The sequence below is a fragment of the Chiloscyllium plagiosum genome, chromosome 26 (genome assembly GCF_004010195.1).
Source record: "Chiloscyllium plagiosum isolate BGI_BamShark_2017 chromosome 26, ASM401019v2, whole genome shotgun sequence".
In the NCBI taxonomy this organism is placed as follows: domain Eukaryota; kingdom Metazoa; phylum Chordata; class Chondrichthyes; order Orectolobiformes; family Hemiscylliidae; genus Chiloscyllium; species Chiloscyllium plagiosum.
The window spans coordinates 47,707,526-47,733,673 of NC_057735.1; the positions used below are offsets into that span (position 1 = coordinate 47,707,526).

General features: G+C 44.3%; 1 protein-coding gene across 1 annotated transcript; it reads left to right on the forward strand.

Moving 5' to 3' along the window:
• Positions 1 to 271: 271 nt before the first annotated feature.
• On the forward strand, positions 272 to 26,142 carry LOC122563327. The gene is made up of 6 exons (XM_043717064.1): positions 272 to 291; positions 9,356 to 10,131; positions 15,653 to 15,799; positions 17,210 to 17,274; positions 19,545 to 19,798; positions 24,165 to 26,142. The coding sequence occupies exons 2-5, from the start codon at positions 9,375 to 9,377 to the stop codon at positions 19,629 to 19,631; spliced, it is 1,056 nt and encodes a 351-aa protein (XP_043572999.1). The 5' UTR covers positions 272 to 291; positions 9,356 to 9,374; the 3' UTR covers positions 19,632 to 19,798; positions 24,165 to 26,142.
• Positions 26,143 to 26,148: the final 6 nt, after the last annotated feature.

Here is a 26,148-nt window from a genome sequence, read left to right on the forward strand (position 1 = left end):
GTAAATCTGAGCCCATTGCCACACCCTCCCTGAAAGTTAACTATCCAATAATCAATCTTATCTAATTTAAATGAACCTGTGTAAGGCCAATTTCCATGGGACCACCCATATAGATCAAAGGTAAATATAAACATAACGACTATCACCCATTTCCCTCCAAACAGTGTCAGCTGGTGACCCCAGGGGTTCTCCTCCCTCAGTTTTGCACTTTATGTATTTACCGTGGTGCTGCTGCTGAGGCCTTTTTCAAAGACTCCAAGTGTTGTGGGCCACACTTCAGTGCAGGACCAGGTAACTTCACCCCCCGGGGGCAGCTCATCGCCGTCGATCTGAGAAGGTTGTGATCCCATGGGTTCACGTGTTGGTAAAACAGGGCAAGCAGACTGGACAAGGCAGCAAAGCAAAAACACAACGCAGTGACAATGACCAGCGGTGAGAACAACTCTCCCGCCTTGGCTGCAAAAATACAAACCCCCCGGACTCAGGGAAGTCACACAAAACAAAAAGAGAAAAATCGAGAGAGAAAGAGGGAAAAATCCGGAAACCCCGTGAAATAGAGGTCCTGCCAACTGTTGGGGATGAAATGAATTATGAAGTGGGTGACTCGCTCGTAATGGTCTAATGTAGAGGAACAATGAATCGCGCCACACAAACCTTGGGTTATTCGTGAGCTCACAGACAGGTCGACCTAATGGTCACAAGTCACTCCGATGAGATACAAAGAGTTGCTTGATTATTTCTTTTTTTCTTTTTTTAGTGAAAGACACAAAGTGCAACTTTCCTGGATATATTTTTTTTAACCCCCCCACACTACCACCTAAGTGCGGTAGTGCTTATATGTTTTTTCCGCACCCATGGTGTGTGTGTGCAGGTGTGAGGACACTCCTGTTAATTTTTTTTTAACACTACCACCTAAGTGCGGTAGTGCTTATTTTATCCCCAGCACCCATGGTGTGTGTGTGTGCAGGTGTGAGACACAGTGAAAGACACAAAGTGCACGAATCTTTATTCAATTTCCACCACCAGGAAGATAGGAAAACACCCAGGTGGCCAGTGACAAACACTGCCCTTCACATCAAAGGGCAGTGCTGTGTGATCAAAACAGTGAAGGGGAGGGTAGGGACTAAATCAAAATAGAATTGGAGGGAGAAATAATGCACTCCACTCCCTGCGGCGCCCACCTCTCCCTGAACAACTCCAGGGTGTTGGTCGACACCGCGTGCTCCTTCTCCAAGGACACCCGGGCTCTAACATAACCGCGGAAGAGGGGCAGGCAGTCGGGGTTGCTTGATTATATAGGTTACAATAATTTAACAATTAGCAAACTGTTAATTGCAGTATAATGAGTAAGAAGGCACTTTGCCCAGTCACTAGCCTGAGTCACAGTGTCTGGACAGTGCTAGTTAGTAGCTGATAAGCAAGTGTTAGTATTACAATAGATTCTTGTAAAAGAAGAACATTCCCATGCTGGGAAAGAGTTCACTATCAGGTGTTAGTACAGCTACAAGATTGACCACCTCACTGAGCCTGGGAACGTACAAACTTAACAAGCAGACACTAATATGAGATTTAAAATGGATTCCAAGCTTTTAGATTAGATTCCCTACAGTACGGAAACAGGCCCTTCAGCCCAACAAGCCCACACCGACCCTCTGAAGAGTAACCTACCCACACCCATTCCCCTACTCTGTATTTACCCTTGACTAATGCACCTACCGCTATGGACAAATTAGCATAGCTAATCCACCCTAACCTGCACATCTTTGGATTGTGGGAGGAAACCCGCACAGACAGTTACCCGAGGTAGGGATTGAACCTGGGTCCCTGGCGCTGTGAGTCAGCCTTTTAATACGTGACAAAATGGCTGCTTTGATTATAACAATCCTCCCACAATTGGGTTTCAATTTCTGCCTTCAAATCTTTCAAAGTTTCTGGAGTCTGCTTTTCTGTAATACAGACAAATCTATTGAGGGTTGAATTTTGAAACAATCTCTTCCCAACAGTGATGGGTATGTAATTAAATGGATTAGCTGCAATTTCATAATTTTGCCATTACACATGCTCATATCTTTGATCAGCCCTGGGAGTTGAAAGGCTGCAGTCATTTCCTCTTGCTCAGTGTTTCAGCTGTGGCCTGTACTTTTGTCCTTTGTCTGTTTCCTTTCGTTGCTTGTCGCAGCTTTCACCCTCTGAATATCTCTATGTCTGCCTGTCAGTAGTTGTACTTTATTACAGCTCTTCAGCACTCAATCACAGTTCCACTTCTGACACAATGGTTGGAATTTTATAGGACTCTGAGTCTTATGGGCTAGGGGTGTAATTTGTGACAGAATTGGATGAGAAGTGGTAATGAGGTCCATCTCAATGTCAGAAGCAACTAGTACCATCATTTATGCTTTTCACAAGCAGTGTGGCTAGATTCCTGCTGGGCAATGACTATTGCTTGTCAAACGTCTTAAGATGGTAGAAATCGTTTCAGCAATATTCGACTTCTTATCTTACCAAACTCACAAAATAAACGTTGGGAAACCTCAAACTGGAAACTAGAGTAAGTTCCTGGTGGATTAAGTTCTCCAAAAAACTTCTCATTGTTGTCTACAACCAACCCCACAGCCCAGGGGATGATCCAGAAGTACCAACTGCACCCATCCCTCCTCCATTGACATTGGCATGTGACAGCCGGTAATTATCCTGGCACCTCATACACTGGCAGGATGCTTAACGAGCACAGATTTGCATTGTATAATGCACTGGTGACCGGCATTGAATTGAACTGAATTGAATTGAATTAGCTTTATTGTCAAATGAGGACAGTGAAAAGTTACAAGTCACCACTTATGCTGCCATTTTAAGTACAAGGGTACCTAGGTACAGAATCTTCAGTACAAGCTTTTGGGGGGAAAAAACATTAGGAAGTTTAAAATAAAATGTCCAGCATTACAGATCGTAGAAATAAATTAGAAAATAAAGAAACAACAAGTTCAGACCGTTCCTTCCAAACCACCCAGTCTGCACTGGGCCTTGTTTCCAGACCACTCTGGAATCACCTCGACACAGGGAGACAGCTCTGGAATCACCTCGACTCGGGGAGACCGCTCTGGAATCACCTCGACACGGGGAGACCGCTCTGGAATCACCTCGACACGGGGAGACCGCTCTGGAATCACCTCGACATGGGGAGACCGCTCTGGAATCACCTCAACACGGGGAGATCGCTCTGGAATCACCTCGACACGGGGAGACCTCTCTGGAATCACCTCGACACGGGGAGATCGCTCTGGAATCACCTCGACACGGGGAGACCGCTCTGGAATCACCTCGACACAGGGAGATCGCTCTGGAATAACCTCGACACAGGGAGATCGCTCTGGAATCACCTCGACATGGGGAGACCGCTCTGGAATCACCTCGACACGGGGAGACAGCTCTGGAATCACCTCGACACGGGGTGACAGCTGTGGAATCACATCGTGGTTGGAAGCCCACACTGAGGTCATGCGGAAGTATGGAATTCTGCAGCAGGGACACTGAGCACAGGGATAGGTAGCAGGCTCAGAGACTGGACCAGATTGTATTTGCATATTCTTTGTTTCCTCTCTTACTGTTCCCTCATTTCGTGCCTGCCTGCTCACAGTATCCCAGTCTTGCCTTATCATGTCAATGGGTGCTGTCACAGGAACAGGCAGTTTGCCTTGCTGCTGGGTATCCTCAGTCGATGGAGTAGTCTTCCTGCTATACAGCAATGTGCTACATCAATCTCATCCACTGCTCTGTGTGCCAGCAACTTACACACAAACACACTGTGGGCAGCAAGCAGTTAGCCATGTCTTAGTGAGATCTTTTTGCAGTCCATGCCTGTCAGTCAGGGTGTCCGACCTCAGTAAGTTGTGGTCAGCTTTTGATACCAGCCCTGGAGATTGGCCACAGTCAGTTTGCTGGCTCCATAGTGCCCAATCTGAGGGGAGGGCTAACCTCAGAGAGATGTACAGACACCAGTCAGGGGGCTGGGTACATTCTGTCTGGGGCTGTCAGGTCTTGTCAATCGAAGGTCCACAGTCCATTCATCCGGTCTATCCACAGAAAACAAGGTGAAAGAGGGAGGAGGATAGGACGGCCATTGAAATAGCACAAAGCCTTGGTAGGTTACTATTCAGCACTGGGGTGTTCAGACTCTGGGGAAGAGCACAATACAATCGTGAAGACGGAGACAGCAGAATATGCAAGAGATGTTCTGATAAGACCTGGCTGGGAAGGAGATAATGGGAGGGCTTGGAAGGGTTGTCCACACTCAGGAGCTGCCTGACTTCAGGGGAGTTTATGGGGGTGGGGGGGGGAGAGGCTACTGAGAGACCACACCAGGCTTAGTCACCAGGCAAACACTGGGCAGGTGCAGCCTGTAGACAAGTCAGGAGAAGACTTTGGGAAGTGGGTTTAATTGGATGGGCCACTAGGAAATAATGTGTTGCCTGGCTTGCTGTGTTCTTCCAGCCTCCTGCTTTTCTTCAAAAAGAGACAAACAAACATATGTGGGGTTAAAGGACAAACTTTTATAAATAAGCTGAGAGTCACATCCAAGCTATTGTCACCCGAGCCACAACAGAGTGTTCTGAATAAAGTTTGGTCTTCCCCTCTCTCTCTTTCCTTTTCGTGTACACCCTCCCTGGTTCTGCCTTCAGATGGTGGGGCCTCCTCAGCAGGTGGGGTTTCTGGCCCTTGGGGGTTTGTTTTTGTGACCCATGGGGGGAAGGTGTGTCTGGCCAGGCCCCACATGGCGAGGGCTACCTTGCCAGGGGCTGGTTGACTCTCTCAGCTGGATGCCAACCCAGCATTGCCCTTGTTCCTTGTGAAGAATGGGAACCTGGAACCTCAGCGTCAGCCCTCTGTCCACCACCTTCACCCCCCACCCACCCCCCCATCGCCCACCCCCATGGCCAAACGTTCGGTTCTTCAGGGCTACTAGTTGGAGTGTTGAAATACAGACATGTGCCCCTCTCCAGCAGACCTGAAGGGGGCTAGGCCTGACTTTATGGCACTGCCAACCTATCCATGAAGGCAATCAGACAGTCACCGGGCGTGCTGCAGCTTCTGGGAATGAAGGCCGTTTGGCCAGTCATGTCTATCTGCTGCTCCTATCCCTCCCTGGCAAGTCCCTGATTACTGACCCCACAGGGTCCTCTCCTACCTGGCACTGAGCAGGGTTCCAGTCTCTGGCTATGCCAGCTGCCTGGGCCACACATTCCTGATGAAGAGCTAATGCTGGAAACGTTGACTCTCCTGCTCCTCAGATGCTGCCTGATTGACTATGCTTTTCCAGCACCACACTTATTGACTTAGTTTCTACCTTGTCCAGCCATGGAGCTGTCACAGTGAGGGTTCAGTGGTGCTGGAAGAGCACATTTTCCAGCATCTGCAGTCATTGTTTTTACCACAGTGAGGGTTCACCAGACTGTTCTCCCACAATGTTTAAATGAGTCGCTCCCACTGAGGTGTCGGTATCTGAGCTGGAGGGGGTGCAGGAGATAGCCTTGGCAATGCTTCCTCTGAGGCCTCAATACTCTTGTCCTCAGAAAGTGAAGAGGGCAGTTCTGGGGGAGAAACAGACAGAGTGAGAGGGCAGGTGCCACAGCCAGTTGGTGTGTAATGATTGAGAGTGACAGCACAGTTAATTAGAGAAGCCCTACAGTGTGGAAGCAGGCCATTCAGCCCATCAAGTCCACACCAACCTTCTGAAGAGCATCCCACCCAGACCCAGTACCCCTCCCCCCTCCCTATCCCTGTAACCCTGCATTTCCCATGGCCAATCCACCTAACCAACACATCTTCGGATTGTAGGAGGAAACCAGAGCGCCTGGAGGAAACCCACGCAGATACTGGGAGAATGTGCAAACTCCGTACAGTCGCCCAAGGATGGTATCCAACTCAGGGCCCTGGCACTGCGAGGCAGCAGTGCTAACCACTGAGCCATTGTGCCACCCTGTTTATTGTTTGACACACCTGGTCTGCTGTGTGTAGGTACGTCTTAAATGCCCCCTCATCTTCCTGGTGACATGGGCTAGATCACCTGGTCCATTTCATGTGCTGACTTGAGAGGCAAATAAAATCTGTATTTCCAAGAAGAAAAATTTGACACGGATTCCTATCGGAAATATGGATGCTTCGAAATTCCGGTGCAGAGAATGGGTTTGTTTCAGTACATTCTGAATCATCAAAGTTTGTTGCCATAGTAGAACCTTGTGTCACGGACAAGAATGAACATGTTGGCACTGCCACACCAGTGAGTTGAACGAAGTTGTCCACCTTCAATCTAGAAACACACTGATTTCCTGTGTCTCAAGTCACAGCTCATGGGCGTCAAAGATCCGAACCTTATCTCCCCAGTGTCCTGCTCAATATTTACCTTTTGTCTCATGGGTAAGTGGATTACCCAGTTTGTTACCACATTGCTCTCTGTGGGAGCTTTCTGTGCGCCAATTAACTGAATCAGATACAACAATGAGGAGCAGATGTAGGCCACTCAACCCCTCAAACCTACTTGTTTCCAACATTAAACAGTGCCTGTATTTCAGTCAAGCAACATTGACTAGAAGTGCTCTGGGATTTCCTGAGGTTGTGAAATGAAGTTGTCCTTACGAAGGTTATAGAGTGGGTTAAGGAGGTGAGTTGTGCTGTGTAGCTGTGACATAGATTACACCCTCTTTGCACCCTCCCACTTTACTGTGGCCTGTCCCTTTAAGGCTTTCCCTCAGCTGCGAACGTGTTCTAAATCGCGAGGTGAAAAGAGACTGCTTCCTTGTTTGATAAACAGAGTCAAGAAATTCATGTCAGCTGATTTACAGGAGACCGAGTACAATACAGACCAGTCAGCTGAAAATGTAATTGGACCTTTACCTTGATTACATATCTCTGACTAATCTTCATCAGTCCATTGAAGGGTGTAGTTTGGTCACACATTTGGAGGAACACTTTTTTTATTGCCTGAACTTGATGGTGTATATATATCGTATGCAGCTCTGGTATAGTGAGAACAACTCTTCTACTACCAAAGGCTTGTTCTGCACCTCTCTACTAATAACAGGTAAGCTTTAGTGATTTAATCTGCTCTGGGGACAGTTTGCAGTTACACTCATAACGGGTACAGTTGCTCTGGTCAATCAGTAAACCCATCAGTATTTACACCTCCTTTTGCACCTCTCAGCCCTCTGGTAACATCCAATGGGTTTTTACTCAAAGATCCCAGCTGCAAATGCAACCAGTGGAAAAATAGAAATGGTGCTTTATGACTGGCAAAGGGACAGTGGAGACAGAAGCCCCTGAGCAGGGCATAAGGTGCGTTTTGACCCTGTGTTAAATTGTTTGGAAGTTATGGCCCAGATTTTAGTTTGAGAGGAATGATACTGTATTGTTCTGGAGTTAAACACAGAGATCTGAGGGCTGTCAGTGTAATGAACAGCAAGCATCATTCCTTCATCACTGACCACAACATCCAGGTCTTTATGCCGAAATGGTACAACTCCATCAAGTTTGTCAAACACTCACACAAAGCTTTTCAGTTATTACAATGCACAATTATTCAGCCCATCGTGTTTCTGAATGAATATCTCCACCTGGCACCATTCACTTGCTTTCTCCAATTAACCCTGCACAAACTCTCTTCTCAGATAAAAAGCCCGGTCCCTCTCGAATGCCTCGATTGAACTTGGCTGCAGCATTCTCTCAGGCAGCACATTCCAGACCCTAACCAGTCACTAGATTTCCAAAGATATCTATCATGTCACTTCTGCTTCTGCCAATTATTTCAATTCCTTTATCCCTCAATCTTGACCCTTTCCTGAGTGGGAACAGTTTCTGTCTATTTTGGTGGCATTTGTTATGGTGAAAACTTTTGCCTGAGTGGTCAGCATAGAAACCAGTTTGTGTGTGTGTGTTACGGTAGGTTTAAGGGTGTAGAGTTTTGGTTCCCTTCATTGTATAAGTGAAAATTGCCTGAAATTGACCATGAACTAATGCAATACGTCAAGGAGGTTCAATGATAAATAATATTGTTGGCGGTTTGAGTTTCTGTGATGTTTTATACTTGTGTTGAAACTGGCTTGTCACTACACCACCCAGTCTAACTTTAACCATTCCAACAGCTGGCTCTTGCACCTGCCTATACTGGAGGAGCCTCATTACATTAAGCTCTTCTCTTGGTTTAAGGGCATGAATAAGCACATTTTAACCCTTTTTAAATGTTGGAAGTGTTTTAATATTCCAAGTAACTGCATCCCGTACACTAATAGTTCTGTTTAGTTCCTTTAAAACAGAAACAGAAATTGCTAGAGAAACTCAGCAGGTCTGACAGCACCTGTGGACAGAGAAAGCTTTGAGCCCAGTGACCTCTCTTCAGAACAGTTGTTTCCAACTGTTTAAAATCAGGCTGTTCACAATCACTGCCTGGGCACACTGATTCAAATGCCTTGGTTTTGTGATGTGTTGCTGGAACAGCGCAGCAGGTCAGGCAGCATCCAGGGAACAGGAGAATCGACGTTTCGGGCATAAGCCTGAAGAAGGGCTTATGCCCGAAACGTCGATTCTCCTGTTCCCTGGATGCTGCCTGACCTGCTGCGCTGTTCCAGCAACACATTTTCAGCTCTGATCTCCAGCATCTGCAGACCTCCCTTTCTCCTCCTGGTTTTGTGATGTACCCAGTTTTACCTGTATTTAGTATTTCAGTGTACCAAGGCATATTCTGCCTGCTTACACTGTGATGTGGATGTGCTGATATTGGACTGGGCTGGGCAAGGTTAAAAATCACACAACACCAAGTCATTGTCCAAATGTTTATTCGGAAGCACTAGCTTTCGGAGTGCTGCTCCTTCATCAGGTAGCTGTGAAACAGGATCATAAGACACAGAATTTATAGCAAAAGTTTACAGTAAAACGCAACTGAAATGATATGTTGATTAAACCTAGATTGCTGTTAAGTCTTTCATCTTTTAGAATGGGTTGCAGGTTTCAGTTTATTAATATGTATATTCTAGAAATTCTTTAAAGTCCCATTCTTGAGATAAATTAAGGTTTTATTAAAAAAAGTGACATCTGAGCATAGACAATGCATTAAAAGTGTGAGGTTAGAGTTTGTCTATATCCCAATCTTAGTCAGACTGATTCTATTTCCAAAGTAGGAATTTGTAAAATATTAACGGCTTGCACTGTCTTAAAGAAGATATTGTGTCTGTGATTATTGATGGGCAACAAAAGAAAATATTGTTTCTGCAAAATTGATAGATTTTGAGCACTGTGTGGGTCTGGCTGATTGCCATGAAGCACATTTAAGACATATTGTTCACATATGTTGTATTTTCTTTTTACAAAGGATCCCTGACACTGAGCTAATGGAGCCAGTGCCTGAAGCTTGTGTCATTGGCTGCTCTGGTCACTCAGAGAATCTTCTCAGCGTCAATGTGAATGGGTTGAAACCTCGCAGAGTGGTGGAAGTCTATATCAAGCGCAGCTTGAGTCTAAGAGAAGCTGATTTGAGAGGGAAGGAGCTGAAGTGGAGATCACTTCCAACAAAGATGCCACAAAGAAGTCTAAGCCGCCCAGAAGGAGCTGGGTTGCGTGAGTCGGGGACAGTAGGCAGGGAGAGTGAAAGGAAGCAGGCTGAAACAGAAAGCCTAACACATCGAAATGACGGCCTCCCTCCAATCAATAACTCTTTGAGCACTGACACGGCTGTGGTGAAGGAAGCTGGCAAAGACAGGAACAAGGATGCAAAAAGAGGGAGAAGGTCTCAAACATTCTTCGGGAAGATCACCAGCCTCCTGTGGAGAAAAAAAGGTGATGAAAAGAAAGAGGATGGATGTAAAAAATCCAAAGAGCTTGGTGCTCCTCCGGCAGAACATACTCCTGAAGAGAATGGGGAGCAGTTACTCAGTGAGAGTCAGAGGACACCAGGAGACCAGCAGATCAACCCTCACAAAACCAAGGTCCGGAGGAAAAGCAGCTTGCGCAGAGTTTTCTCTTTTAAGAAGAATAATTCGGAAGTGAAAGAATTTGGATGGGGAGGTCCAGGGGCCAGCAAGGTTAAAGCGGAACATCCCAAGCAACTGGCTCTGAAAGCTGTGTGCAGGCCCAGGCTGAATAAAACAGGTAGGACAGATTTACTGATTTTCCAGCTGGATAAATATCCTGGAGCCAATGCCTCGAGACAGCTATCCCATTAAGCAAATCAGGCTTTTTTTCATAACTTCCTCCTGCGACCTGAATATGTCTGTCCAAATCATTATCACTCGTTCTTCTTCATTCAAGCTCACTTCCCGACCTACTGTAAATGTCATTATTTGTTTTGTACCTGGCTCCTCAGGTATATCTCTATGATGGGAATTTTGACGGAATCAAAATTGCTTTTAGTTCCATACATTTCTGAGAAAGTCAGTTTGATACTAGAAGCCAGCCATCCAGCCCCTTGAGCATGCTCTCCATTCAATCATGGCTCATCTGCACCTTCTCTCTATTGGCTGGGTTCCATTAGTGCCCTTACCTGGTGAGGACTTACCCATCTGATTGACCTCATCGACCCACACTCTCCAGCCTTTATAGGAGTGGGGGCGTGGAGAAAGAGTTCCAGGTTTACATTACCATCTTTCAACTCATCCTTGCGGTGTCTGTCAATCTTTATCAAACTAGCCATACCTACTGCTGATGTCCCCCAGTTGGAGGGGTTACTGATTGCCATCCAGGAAGGGGGAAGGATATACTTGTTGCACACTAAGGTCTGTACAAGATACTCCCTCAGCTTTGGTGATGTCAATCATAAAATCAGCCTGAGCCATTGATGGGAGCTGGATTTCTGAGTAATCCATAAATTGTTTGTATATTGACATGACCAGATGTTAATTTGCCTCCAGCAGGGTATTTTACCTTGAATAATCCCTCATAATATAAGGCACTGGGCATGGATACCTTGGTATTCAAGAATCTAACAGATATTTGTCACAACGAGCAGATTATTGTATTACTTTCCTCAGGCATATAATTTTCCAGGCTAACATTAAGTTATTGAGTTACACAGAGCTACATTCTTCCAGTAGAGTGTCATGCTTCAAGTGAGCCAAGGTATGATGGAGTATGAGACTTCAGGTCATATGCCATGATGCAGTGGTGATGTCATATTTCTTATAGGTACATTGACTGTGAGACATAATAGAACAGGGGCTGCCGACTTTAACAATATTATTCACTGCAGCTCAATCCTATCCTCATGACTTTCACACATGCACATCAAAATGCAGAGCAAATAAATACAAAACATCAAACTGTTTATCCTGTGCAAGGGTGAATGCAAAGAAGCAGTTTGATTCAACTCAATCAGCACACCCCTCTCTAGAGGCCTCAGTGTGTTCATAAAGTATGTAAAATATTGATAGAATAGTGTTCAAGATCCAATTGTCCTGAAGCTAGAGCCTGAGTCTCTGTGGCCATTTGTTTTGGTAACCAGGGTGCATTCTGGGTGACATAATCCACCCTTGGTCACCCCTTTGAATTCCAAAATTAGCAGCTACCTAATAATGGACTGCAGCAGTCACAAACACTCAAAATGCACGCATGCAAATAGTGCGGTGAGGAAGGCATATGGCGTACTGGCTTTTATTGGTAGAGGAATTGAGTTTGGGGTAGGTTCTTCACTCAGCGAGTCGTAAGTTCATGGAATGCCCTGCCAGTAGCAGTGGTGGACTTTCCCTCTTTATGGGCATTTAAGCGGGCATTGGATAGGTATATGGAGGATAGTGGGTTAGTATAGGTTAGGTGGGCTTGGATCGGCGCAACATCGAGGGCCAAAGGGCCTGTACTGCGCTGTATTCTTCTATGTTCTATGTTCTATGTCTCAAAACACAATCATGGGACAACTAATTGGGAAAAATAACACCTGTAAATAGAATTAGTGGGGGGCTCCTTTTCCATCCAGACTGTTTCTCTCCTGCATTTGCTGCTGATTGGCTCACTGAAGGGGGTCACAGGGAGAGGAGGCTACGAAAAGATGATGGGGAGAAACAGAGAACATGATTTTACAGGCTATAAAATAAATAACAAAATCCTGGCTATGTCCGGAAGTATAGAATCCAACAGAAAGGAGCTATTGGTATTTGACTGAACCATCATTAGAGTGTATGATTTATCACCAGCAGTTTATAGGTACCACAAATCGAAAGGATGGAAAAGTAATGGCAAATGAGCAACGTAGATTCATTGGAAAAGTAAGATGGACAGAGGGCAGACTTAGGAAGAGAAACTTCAGATGTTTAGGCTTTTCACTAAAGCTGAGGTGAGAGATGAAGGAAGGAAGTGTGTGTGAGAGTGAAAGGAAGTGTGAGTATGTGACTGCATGTGTGTGAGAGTGACTGTGTGTGTGTATAAGAGTGACTCTCTCTCACTCCCTGACACACAATGTCACTCACAGAGTGTGTGTGTACAACTGTTCACACATATCTCTACTGTCATCCCCTCCTTCTCCAAAGACCTGGTGCAACACCGTGGGCTGAAGGGCCTATCCTGTGCTGTAATGTTCTATACATTAGGCTGTGGAAGAAGCTCCAGGCGGAGGGGCAATCTGCTTTCTCACTAGTTTAGTAAGAAGTCCTCCAAAGCTAGCTGAGAGTGGGTGCCCTGGAGATGAACACAGGACCATGGATGTAGGTTTGCTTGCTGAGCTGGAAGGTTCATTTTCAGCTCAGCAAGCTAACCCACATCCAGAACCTCAATCTGAGCTACAAATCTTCTCAAAACTCGCTAACAAGGACCTTTAAGCTCAGGCCTGATCTCCATTCCTTCACTTGGTGCCTAGGATTTGTCTTTAGCCTTACTTATTGACTGGAAGAAGGAAAAAGGATTAGTAAGCTCTAGGACATGGTACTTCCTATAGGTCATTTTTATTGATGACTGATTTACAAATGATCAATTTGATGTAGTTTTTGTTCAGCAGGTTGTTCATGTTTTCTTCATCTATTCAAGTTGAATGTTGTGCTAAACCACCACTAACACAACAGCAGCTGAAGGAGACTAAGAAGCTCTTTAGAAAGTCCCTTGTACTTCTCAAAGGCTGGCCAGTGGGTTTAAAACAAAGCAGGAAATGCTGGAAATGCTCAGCCTGCCCAGCAGTGTCTGTGCAGAGATGCACACACGTCAGTGAAACTGTTTCTTGCCCCACCATGCTGCCTGGCCTGCTGAATTTGCTCTTTGCTTTTCAGATTTCCAGCCTCTGCAGTACTTTGCTCTGCTATTGTATGTTCGATACTGGGCATTGGCACATGCGGTCAGTTTCGGTTTAAGATAAGCAAATCCTTATCACTCAAATCAAAATGTGATCTTTCTGCTAACAAAGTCCACTTGTGTGAGCAGAAGCCACATGCTATGACAAGTGAATTGGTTGGTGCTAATTTACTGGAAGGTTTTGCTGTTATTAAACTCGAAAAGGAAACAAGGAGTCATGTGCTCATTAAATATGCCACTGTTAGTTCAAGATATCCTCATTTGTAGATGAGGTTATTGTTTGCAGCACGTGTGCAGTTCAAGTGTATTGGATGTTGCTGCTTGGATGTTACATAGGGCCAGGTTTGAAGAAATTTCATCATATGATTGACCAGGAAATGTGTAATTATCTGAAGCAGTGGCTGTAAAGTTTATCATACTGAACCTGAGTTTTTGATGGACTTTATAAACATAGTTAAAAATCACACAACATCAGGTTATAGTCCAACAGGTTTAATTAGAAGCACAAACTTTCAGAGCGCTGTTTCCTGTCCCTGCACTGTTACCGCTGATTGTCCCCCAGGGATGTAGAGTCATAGAGATGCACAGCACAGAAACAGACCCTTCAGTCCAACTTATCCATATCGACCAGATATTCTAAATTAATTTAGTCCCAATTGCTAGCACTTGGCCCACCTGATGAAGGAGCAGCTCTCTGAAAGCTAGTACTTCCAATTAAACTTGTTGCCGGCATCTCCAAATCTTTTATAAACAAAGACATTGGAAACAGAGATAAAGGATTTTTGGCAAATCTGCAGGAAAAAGCTCAACACCCACTGAGGCTCTGGTTCCCAATTCTTAACACCCAAGACTGTGAGGAGCAGTGAGACCCATAATTTCACTTCCTGGCCCTTCTTTAGAGAAATAAACCTCCGGAACTAAGGGTCGAATGGATGAATATAATTCATTGGATTGCTCTACAGAGAGCTGGCATTGACTTAATGGGCCATGGCCTCATTCTGTGCCTATTCTCAGAACTGCAGTGGTGCAGGAGAGCTGGGTATCATCACATGGAAACTTGTACTATCCTTTTGGACCAGGTTGCCAAGGGACAGCATGTCATTGAGAGACAAGGTGGGGTGGCCAAGAAGATGACGTGTTGCAGCTGTACAGGATATTGGTGAGGCCACTTTTGGAATACTGCGTTCAATCTGTGGAGAAAAGACTTACAAAGATATTGCCGGTATTGGAGGGTTTGAGTTATATGGAGAGGCTGAATAGGCTGGGGCTGTTTTCTCCGGAGCGTCTGAGACACATGGTTGATCTTTATAGGGGTTTATAAAATCATGAGTGGCATAGATAGGGTGAACAGCCAAGGTCTTTCCTCCAGAGTAGAGAAGTCCAAACGTTTAAGGTGATAAGGGAAAAATATAAAAGGGACCTAAGGGTCAACGTTTTTGCACAGAGGTTGGTGTGTGTGTGGAATGAGCTGCCAGAGGAATTGGTGGAAGCTGGTACAATTATAACATTTAAAAGGCATCTGGATAGAAATGTAAATAGGAAGGGTTTAGAGGGATCTGGGCCAAGTGCTGGCAAATGGGACCAGATTAATTTAGGATATCTGGTCAACATGAATGATTTGGACTGACGGGTCTGTTTCTGTGCTGTGCATCTCTATGACTCTATATCCCTGGGGGACAACCAGCGGTAACAGTGCAGGGACAGGAAACAAACATCTTTTGCTACAATTAGATAGCAAAGAATCAGACGAGAGCTGTCCCAAACTGCCGGATGGCAGTGGGCAGGTACTGGAAGGTGGGATGCTCAGAAATGCTGGAGACAGATGGGGAAAGATAAGGAGGGAATGTTTTCCCTTAGTCACAGTCACCCATTTGTGAAATGACTCGAAGAGAGCTGTCTAGACACTGGCAGCACCAGGAACTGAATCGAGCGCATTCAAACCTGGAATTCCAGGAAAGTTGGGAATGGTTTAGGAGGCAACAACACATTTGGGACTTTGGAAAGGAAGTGAAATTCTGGAATGGGGCGGTAGTTTGAAAGACAGTGGTGGGGTCTGGATCATTATCACGTTCAGCATTTATGTTGATGTGAATGGATGCTTTTATTTAAACTAAATCTCACAAAATCTGCTCTAAACTGTTCAAATCTCAGCTGCTCGCACACGTAATGAAACTAAAAGCTTTCTGACATGAGAAAGCATAGATTTGAAATATTCAGTCATGTGCTATACCTCTGTAAATGACAGTTTGTATCTTTGCCTGCCAGAGATGCCCAGTCTGAGAGACAGCAGGAATTGTGCACTGAGCTCTCCTGCAGCTTGTAGTTATGCCTTTCACACTGTCTTCTATCACTTTTGCGAAGTGACCTTGAGACCTGAGTGTACCCTCTGTGTGTTCTGTTCCAGCCCGCGACTCTGAGTCTGTGTATGAGCAGGTGTCCGAGGAAGTGGATCGGATAGTTCAGAGTCTTGAGACCAGCGGAGACAAAGAGAAGTGCCTGAAGGAAACACACGCAGTTGAAGAATTGGAAACAGATGGGCCAAGAGAATCCGGTGAGTGTGTGATGTATTGACAGCCATCACCACAACAGGAGTTAGGCTATTGCTGCACAAACATCTATTTTGTACCGACTGGGTGATTCATTCACCAAAATGAACGACGTGGGCAAAGCCTCCCTCTGTGTAATATAGAACAGAATTGTAATCAGCTTTAAATGGGATAACAATTCAGTGACACATTGCCAGGCAGTTTGTCCAGATACTGAATTATCTTCTGATTATGGCAGGAACAGGGGTAACAAAAACTTTGAAAATGTGGACTGCTGTTCAGATTTGTGCATTGACTGCTCTCTGGCAGAGGACAAAAACCAAAGGCCCTAGCGCTGCTCCTGACCCAGGCCCCAGCCCTGACCTGATCACGATGGTCCCAAACCTATCTTAGCACAGCAGTCTCACACCCCACCTCAGCGCAAGGAGTCCTCTAAAGCTCCAGAATCCAGATATTGGGCCCCCAGTGCACCCCACCTCCCTCCATACCTGTTCCACGCCCTGAGTCAAGGCATGTCATTAAAGCCACATCCAGCTGAAAGTCATATTTATTCCTACCCATGCTATTGATAAAAATCAAATAGCAAACTCTTTCCCAGGTGCCACTGTGCTTTCAGTGTCTAGGTGAAAATATCCATTCCTGTCAGTCTGTCATGTTCCTTTGGAGCATGTCTGTTCTCACTTGATTATAACCTTTCAGTCGTGTGCTGTGAGTAGAACTCCAGTGTAATGCAGACGGAGGGCTGCACTGTTGGAGGTGCCACCTCTTTGTTGAAATGTTAAATCAAAAACCCATTTGCCTGTTTTAGTGGATGCAATGTATCCCGAAGCACTATGTCAACAAGCTGGACCCTTAGTGCCGTGTCCTCTCCAATGTTTATCCTTCAACTAATATTCTACCTACATTTACAATGAGAGAGAATATGTTGTTGAGAGAGCCACAGAGCCTTCACCTTTATTCTGCTAGTTTGAAAAATAATTGATAAAGGTGAACACAGACATACTAAAACTGAAGGTATAATAAATAGTGTAGGCTCCATTAGCTAACACAGTTACGCCGGTTCAACATCTGCACTGCTGAGGTGTTCCCTGGGGCCTAGCTTCTTGGTTTGCCTCAAGAGTGATGATAGCACAGTCCTAGGAGTGTAACTCACTTTGTTGGCTAATATTTCAATCCTGGTACTTCATTACAACAGGAGATTTCATCTCCTTCAACTGTTAAATGTGATTATTTATAAAAAGAGAATATAAGATAAGGAGCTTTTCCATTAATTATTGGATAATATGGCTCACAACATGGATACTGGGCAGGATGGGAGTAATTGGGCCTGAGATTTTGGTCTAATTCCAGTCTCTTTACCTGAATTCACCCCGAATGGTCTTAGTGACATGCTGCATTTTTTCTCTTTTTAACAGTAGATAACTCCATTTCCAAAATTATTGCAATACTCCAAAATGTCGGTGATCGTGTTGATACAGAGGTAAGAAGCAGGAATTTCTTCTGTTCATTTTCTGGGAAGGCTAGTACTTATTGCCCAGCACCATTTTCCTTTGGGAAAAGGCAGGAACTGTTCTTGTACTGTGACAGTCCGTGTGGTGAAGGTGCTCCCACTATGCTGTCGGAAGGGAGTTCCAGCAATAGCAATTATATTGTGAAGTCAGAACAATGGGTGATGTGGAGGTGACAGTGATCTTAATGTACTTCCTATCCATGTCGATCTCAGGAGAGGTCATGAAACTGAGGGTTATTACTGAAGAAGCTTTCATACAGTATTGACCTGCTATAAAGCAGTGTATGATAAGGCCTTTCGATCAGAAGTAGATTATTCAGCCCATTGAGACTGCTTTGCCATTCAATCAGATCATAGCTAATCTGATAATCATCAACCCCACTTTCCTGCCTTCTCCTCAGAAGTCTTGATTCCCTTACCGATTTATAAATTGTCTATCTTCGCCTTGAATATACTTAATGACCCAGCCTCAACAGCTCTCTGTTGTTTTAAGAAAAATCCATAAATTCACAATCCTCTGAAAGAAGAAATTCCTCCTCATCTCTTTCTTAACTGACCCCTTATTCTGAGATTATGACTCTCTCAGATGAGGAAACAACCTTTCCATACCTATCCTGTTCTTTCTTTGGGCTGATATCCTTTTTCCCAATCCATCCCAGGTCAAGTTCTGACCCATCAAAGTCAATGGAGAAATCTTCCCAAACGTGGAACGTTTCCCATACCTGGGAACCCTTAGTCATTTAAGGCAGATGTTGATGTGGAGATTTAACATCACGGCCAATCTGCAAGTGCCGCTTTTGGACATCTAAGAATGAGAGTCCTCAACAGTGACATCTATGATGATACCATGATCCTTGAGTATAAGCCAGTCATTCTTTATACTCTTCTATATATCTCCAAAACTTGAGACACATATAGACACCTTCTTCACACCCTGGGGAAATACCATCAACAGTGTTTGAGACAGATTCTCCACATCAGCTGGGAGGACAGGCATACTAACATCACATCCCTGAAGCAGCCAATTGCACCTGTATATGATCATCCAAAACCAACTTCGCTGGACCAACCATGTGCTTGATGCCTGAGTTCCAATTGCCAAAGCAAATCATCTTCACCCAGATCAAGGAAGGAACTCAAATAAAAGGAGGATGAAAGGAGTATTTCAAGGTCTCCCTGAAGATTCCTGTCAACATAGACATCAATGAATGGAGACCCTCGTTCAGAAGAAACCAACTTGGAGGAAGCTCCTGTATGAAGGGCACAATTCTTTGAGAACATCCTGTCAGTAAGAGGATGGACGGAAAAGAAGCTGGCGAAAGGAATGTCAATGATCTCAGGGGTGTGGACCACTTCCACCTCCTGGGAACAGCTGCCAAATGAGTGCATGGAGATAGAGCTCTTGGATTGGCCTCATCAAAGCCCACACCTAGTGACATGGAATTTCCTCGGTGGACAATCAGACTTGTTAGTGAGTGATTGCCAATGATGATCAAGCCTTTTAAGTACTCTAAGAATCTTAATTGCTTCAATAAGATCACTTCTCATTATTTTATATTCCATGAGTAGACACCCCAATCTACTCAAACTCTCTTCATATGACTGTCCATCCGTACCTGGTTGCTGACTGTAAGCTTGTCTGGACTGCCTCTGATGCCAGTATGTCCTTCCTTACATAAGGCAACCAGTACTGTTAACAGCTGTACTCTTAGTTTTAGCAAAACCTCCCTATTTTTATACTCCATTCCCTTTGAAACAAAGGCCAACATTCCATTTGCCTTCCCTATGAGCTGCTGAACTTAGATACTAACGTTTTGTGGTTCACAATTGAAAGCATAGATCTGATATACACTGACCCTGGAAAATTCCTTGGCTGGGCTGAAAGGAAGTTTTTCCTCTTAAAGATGAAGTTGATCCAATGTTTCCAAAGACAGTTTCCATTATCAGAGTGGACAGAGGAATCTGAGAAGAATTATACAAAAGATGTGATTGTGGCACAGCAACAGGTAGCAAAGATTGAATGACAGAAAATGTGCCAAAAGCTGATTTTTTTAAATAAGATGTGGACACATTTGTATAACAGGAGAAATATTCTGTATTTGCCCGTCTTTTGCTGTATATGTAATTATTAATAACTTTGCTTTGATTAGTTTATTATAAATTAAGATTGTTCATATAAAATCTGTAGTTTCAGTCACAAAGTCTCACTGAGTTCCTCATTTCTCATTTATCTCTGACAGCTCCAAGGAGATGTGTTGCTTTCCACATTCTTCCAGGACATCAGCTACAATTCCTTCAAAGAACTCAATACATCCAAACTGAAGTGAGGAGCAAAGTGACACAGGAGAACCCCGACCTGGTCAAGTTTGCTTTTACTCTCGATTTTACTGCAAAGGTAGCAGGGCTGTGTACCCATCAGATCAAACAGATTACCGGCTTCGGGAGCCAGTATCTCTGGGAGTCTTGTTGGCACCTGCCCAGTTTTAGTGTGCAGGTGGGTGCTAACTACATCTTGCCCAGTCAGCAAGCTGGAAGAGCTGTGACTATGAGGGGCAAACCGTTCAAACTGGTTAGGGTCACGTTTCTGAAACCATTATGTATTATAAAGCTACTTAAAGTGTAAGAGCAGTACATTCAATCCAATTGTTCTACTATAGAGAGAGAGTTCCTCAAAATTCATTTTTACTGTAATTTCCTGTCCCCATCTCCGAAAGCTCCCGAACACCTCATTCCCTTTGTAAGCATCAGGTCTCTCCCTAAATGCATTAACCACTCTTTGTGAAGCAAACTCTCCGAAATATTCCGTGTCCTTTGTTGTTGGCAGTCGTATGTTTATGTTTCATTTATTTTGAACTCCCTCCTAAGTTTCCCCACATCCATCCTGTCAAACCTTTTTATAGCTTTAAAGATTTCTACTCGATCGCCAGTTTCCTAGAGACCACCTTCTCAACCCGTGATCTTTCTCAGTTCCCTGTGAATCTTTCCACGTCTATCTCCAGTACTGCAGTTTCCTCTTTTGTTTGTGACGTAACAAATGGAATTATGCAATATTCAAATCTGATTCAGCCAAAGTTCTGTGTAAATGCTATTACCTCCCGGTTTTGTGTCCTATTCCTCTTGAAATGAATCCCAGTATCTTTGTTTCGCTTTTGTGATCTTCCCAATTTGTGGAAACACCTTTAGCAATCCATGACTCTGTTTGAAGGTGTCCTCGCTCTACCCTCATGTTTTATTTTATATCCTCCCAGGATGAAGTGATTATTAATAGCTCCCACCAACACAAACCACTTCATTCTACTATATTGAACTTTCTTTGCAATTTCTTCACCATTCTATAGATCAGTTTATAGTTCCTCCATCTTTCTGTAGTCTCCCCACACTGTTACGTAAATCCCTGAATTTGGTATCATCTACACATTTTGACATATGTCCAAATTGTGAGGTGTCATCTATCATGTTAGTAATTTTGGTCGAATAATAATTGCTCTTCAGGGACTGACCAATTCTGTGGGTTAGTTTATTTAAAACAGTAAAAGTTATAAAACAGACATTACAGCAAGCCAACTGATTTGTGTGTGTGAACATAGAAATGGAACAGTACCGACCCTTCGGCCCACGATGTTGTGTCGATCATTTATCTTAATCTAAGATCAACCTAACCTACACACCCCTCAATTTACTGCTGTCCATGTGCTTGTCCAGCAGTCACTTAAATGTCCCTAATGTCTCTGACTCTACTACCACAGCTGGCAGTGCATTCCACACACCCACCACTCTCTGTGTAAAGAACCTACCCCTGACATCGCCCCTAAACCTTCCTCCAATCACCATAAAACTCTGACCCCTCGTGACAACCATTTCTCCCCTGGAGAAATGTCTCTGGCTATCTACTCTATCTATGCCTCTCATTACCTTGTACACCTCTATCACGTCACATCTCTTCCTTCTTCTCTCCAGTGTGAAAAACCTGAGCTCACTCAACCTCTCTTCATAAGACAAACCCTCCAATCCAGGCAGCATCCTGGTAAATCTCCTCTGCACCTTCATCTATATCCTTCCTATAATGAAGTGACCAAAACTGGACACAATATTCCAAGTGTGGTCTCACCAGGGTTTTATAGAGCTGCAGCAAAACCTCGCAGCTCTTAAACTCAATCCCCCTGTTAATGAAAGCCAAAACACAATACGCCTTCTTAACAATCCTATCAACTTGGTGGCAACTTTGAGGGATCTATGCACATGGACCCCAAGATTCTGCTGTCCCTCCACACTGCCAAGAATCCTTTCTTTAACCCTGTATTCAGCATTCAAATTCAACCTTCCAAAGTGAATCACTTCGCATTTATCCAGGTTAAACTCCATCTGCCACTTCTCAGCCCAGCTCTGCATCCTGTCAATGTCTTGTTGTAGCCTGCAACAGCCCTCGACACTATCTACCAAACCACCAACCTTTATGTCATCAGCAAACTTACTAACCCACCCTTCCACTTCTTCATATAAGTCATTTATAAAAACTACAAAGAGCAGAGGCCCCAGAACAGATCCCTGTGGGACACCACTGGTTACCATCCTCCAGACGGAATACCGTCCATCCACCATCACTTGCTGTCCTCTTTCAGCCAGCCAATTCTGTATCCAGACAGCCACATTTCCCTGTATCCCATACCTCCTAACTTTCTGAATGAGCCTACCATGGGGAACCTTACCAAGTGCTTTACTAAAATACATATACATTATATCCATTGCTCAACCTTCGTCAATTTGTCTGCACACAGACAGACTCACAATAGGCTAATTCCCCAGGCAGAGTCGCAGCACTATATACACTCATAGAGTACAGAGACACCTTTAAAGGTGAGCAGATGGCAGTGGTGAGTGAATTTCTTTGGGAGCTTTCTTTTCTCATGTCACCTCTGAAATAATTCAACGGAGGCCTGTATCCTGTCACCTAGTCATCCTTTATTTATACATTCATAGTACTTAACACTGATCCAGTTCTCTCAGAGCCAGCTCTGAGTGAACAGAATGTCTGACATTGCTGTTTATCTGTCAGCCAGGGTTAATCTGGTCTAATCAGGGAATGCAGTTTTATGAGGTCCATCGAGCTGACCTTGCTTGGATCACTGAACAACATCCACCTGATCAAGTCCCCTCAGGATCTTCTATGTTCCAACTGAAGTCACTTCTCACTCATCAGAAGAATACAGGCCTGGCCTGCCTAGCCTTTCTTCAGATCAACTCATTTTAGGTATTTGTCTGGTAGTGTTGTTGATAAATAAGATCTGATAAGTATCCTGGGGAATGCTCTTTATTTCTTCTGATGATGGTCCATGTTCTGTGTGAAGTGATGCCACACAACAGACAAAGAACACTGATAGGAACTGTCTCACCTTCACATAATGACCCGATTTGATGTTTCACATCAGGGAGAATGTCCTTTTGAACAGATCTGTTCCTTGTTCAAATGAGAGGGTTGAGGCCTCAGGCCAGGCCTCTATTCCAACTAAGAACACCTGCCAGCATCTCCAAAGGTCTCTAATACACCCCAAACCTTGGCCTCAAACCCATTCCCTGCATCAGGCCCCAGACTTCACCCCAAACACATGATCACCCCCAGGCCTGCAATCCTTCTCCCTGAGGCCAAGGCAAGGACTGCAGAGATTAGAGTTGAGAGTGTGGCGCTGGAAAACTGCAGAGATTAGAGTTGAGAGTGTGGCGCTGGAAAAGCACAGCAGGTCAGGCAGCATCTGAGGAGCAGGAAAATCCATGTTTCAGGGAAAAGCCCTTCATCCGACCTGCTCTGCTTTTCCAACACCACACTCTCAACATCCTTCTCCACTGAGCCTGGCCTTCCCCAGAATAAGCCTCTGGGATCAAACTCTGTGAAAAGCTACGGTTGTTTCTTTTGTTTTGGAACATGGTTGTTGTTAACATTTTCTGCCTCTTGCCTAGTGGTGATGGGTATTTTTCTGAAAATGTCAGTAACAGCTTCGATATAACTGGGTAGCTTGCTAGGCCACTTCCGAGAGCAGTTTAAGAGCATGTGCCTCCCTGATGTGGGACCGGTGTCACATATTGATTCAGTAGTAGTTGGGAGGTTATGTTGAGGCCGTACAGGACATTAGTTAGGCCACTTTTGGAATATTGTGTGCAATTCTGGTCTCCCTCCTACAGGAAGGATGTTGTGAACTTGAAAGGGTTCAGAACTGATTTACATGGATGTTGCCAGGGTTGGAGGGCTTGAACTATAGAGAAAGACTGAATAGGCTGGGGCTGTTTTCCCTGGAGGGTTGGAGGCCGAGGGGTGACCTTATAGAGGTTTATAAAATCATGAAGGACATAGATAGGGTAAACAGACAAGGTATTTTCCCTGGGTTACAGGAGTCCAGAACTAGAGGGCATAGGTTTAAGGTGAGAGGGGAAAGATTTAAAAGGGATCAAAGGGGCAACTTTTTCGTGCAAAGGGGGTTGCGTCTATGGAATGAGCTGCCAGAGGAAGTGATGGAGGCTGGTTTAGAGGGATATGGGCCAAGTCCTGGCAAATAGGACTAGATTAATTTAGGATATCTGGTTGGCATAGATGAGTTGGACCGAAGGGTCTGTTTCTGTGCTGTGCATCTCTATGACTCTATATAACTGGCTAATAATGATAATGTTAGTGAATCTGCCTCACCATTACTGAGTTCAGCTTCTTACCTCCAAATTTTTAACATTGATTTCAGATTTCCAAATAACTGCAGTGGAATTTGAACTCAAACCCTCTCCAGATTATTAGCCTCATAAAGTACATTCTGTATATGGTTTTGTGACCACATCATATGACCACCAAACCCACTTTGTGCAATCTTCCACCTTTTCAGCAGGAAACAGCAAACAACACGGAGAAAATTCCAAGTCCAGATTGAAGAGTGAAGGTCAAATCAAAGACTGATTTTCTTGCCTGGGGATGGCCACCACTTCCTGAAACTTTATACTAACCCAGACTGATAAACTGGCCTCACTACGAAATCAGCACTCAAACATCCTGACTTAGAAATGTATCACCGTTCCTTCACTGATATATTTTGTCGCTGAGTCAAGATCCAGGAAGTCCCTCCCTAATGGCATTGTGGGTGGGTCACCGCTACCTTCTGCAGGACGGTTGGGGATAGACAATAAATGCTGGGCTCACCAGTGACTCCTTCATCCTGTTAATAATTCCCTATTTAAAGAAGCTCTAGTTTTGGATAAGATTATCAGTCTTTTACTGTTACATTGGGAGATGGAATCCACAGGTGGATGACAAAATGTCTGTACGAGGTGCTGCAGTTAGCCTGATCTCTCGCTGAGGGAACCAAGTGAATGGCCTTCCTGTGATAGACTTTGCTGGGAACAGGTAGATCCCGACTCCAGAATGCACTGTGTCTTTAATCTGAGAATAACCTTTGATTTGTTCTGAATGGGTCATTGGTAGAGTCTTCCAACCAGCCTTGACCCTCTGGGGATCAGAGCAGAAAGGAAGTGGTAGATATTGGCAGAATTACAATGTTTAAAAGGTTTGGAGGGATATGGGCCAGGAGCAGGCTGGTGGGACTAGGTTTGTTCAGCATGGACTGGTGTGGCCCGAAGACTCTGTTTCTGTGCTGTAAGACTGTGACTCTGTGATCTGCAGAAGTTCCACCATTGAGTTTATACAAGACAGACAACAATAGATTTCTAAGTGATACGGAAATCAAAGGAGTATGAGGCTGGGGGTGTGGAATGGTGCTGAGGCAGAACACACATGGTCTGTTTGAATGATAGAGCAGGCCTGAGACTGATTGGCCGACTCCTGCTGCTATTACCACTGTTTTATCATTCCATCTCCATGCACGCTGTACTCTGAGGTGAGATAGTTTCTTTGAAACCTTGCACTATAATGTTTCTGGTGAAATGTCTCTCTGTTCAGGTAGTATCTGCTGTACACGTGTTATTGGTAACTGCACAGTTCCCAAAGCCAGCTGTTAACATGCAGAGATATTTGACAGGCTGCTACCTGAGCGACTGCTCATGTGGAAGGATTAATTTACACTATCCCAGAGCAGGTGGTACACCTTTGTATGAAATCCTCATATCGCATGGTTTCCAAAGCATAGCAGACTGTGAAAAACAGGGCAGTCCCATGAGCAAGCTGACCTGACCTGGTTCCTTATTTATTCAGTTAACCACAGGACATCTCAACTCTGTGACAAGTGCTGTTCTTTATTGTATGCACACAAGTGTTTTGGGAGCAACATAGGTTTCATATTTACTGATGTGCTTATATTGGGTTATTTATAGCATTTGGAGGCTTTAAATGATAATGTTAGAGTGCTGCTGGAGGTGTTAATGTGAATGTCTGCAGGTACATGTTTGCAGAAGGAATTCATCGAACTTGAAGAGTTAATTCTGTTTCTGTCTCTCCACAGATGCTGCCAGACCTGCTGAGTTTCTCCAGCAATTCCTGTGTTAATTTTATTTCAGATTCCCAGCATCTGAAGAATTTGGCTTTTAAGTGGTTAGTTTCCTTGTTCTGTTTGCAGTGAACAGACTCCTGTATTCGGGTAATTAACAATTAAGAGTGAGGGAATAAATTGCAGTTGATTAGAATTTATGAACGGGTGCTTAGTGGATTGTGGGAAGACTTTTCAAGGAAGTATCGCGATTTTCTGAAGAATGGTCCTGTTCAAATATATGATTGATTAAGGTGGAGGGTAATTATTTCTGTTATTCACCATTAATGCTTAAAAGCCTTTACACCTACTAAACCAAATAAAGTTTTTTTAAAAAATCAAATTTTAAATCAGATTCAATTTTTAAAGCTTGAAATAATGTCAAACATCAATC

Excerpts from the sequence above, each read along its gene's own strand:
- LOC122563327 (XM_043717064.1), top strand. The coding sequence starts at position 9,375 with ATGGAGCCAGTGCCTGAAGCTTGTGTCATTGGCTGCTCTGGTCACTCA. Across the intron at positions 10,132-15,652 it reads GCCCAGGCTGAATAAAACAG|CCCGCGACTCTGAGTCTGTG; the intron begins GTAGGACAGATT and ends GTTCTGTTCCAG. Across the intron at positions 17,275-19,544 it reads GTGATCGTGTTGATACAGAG|CTCCAAGGAGATGTGTTGCT; the intron begins GTAAGAAGCAGG and ends TATCTCTGACAG.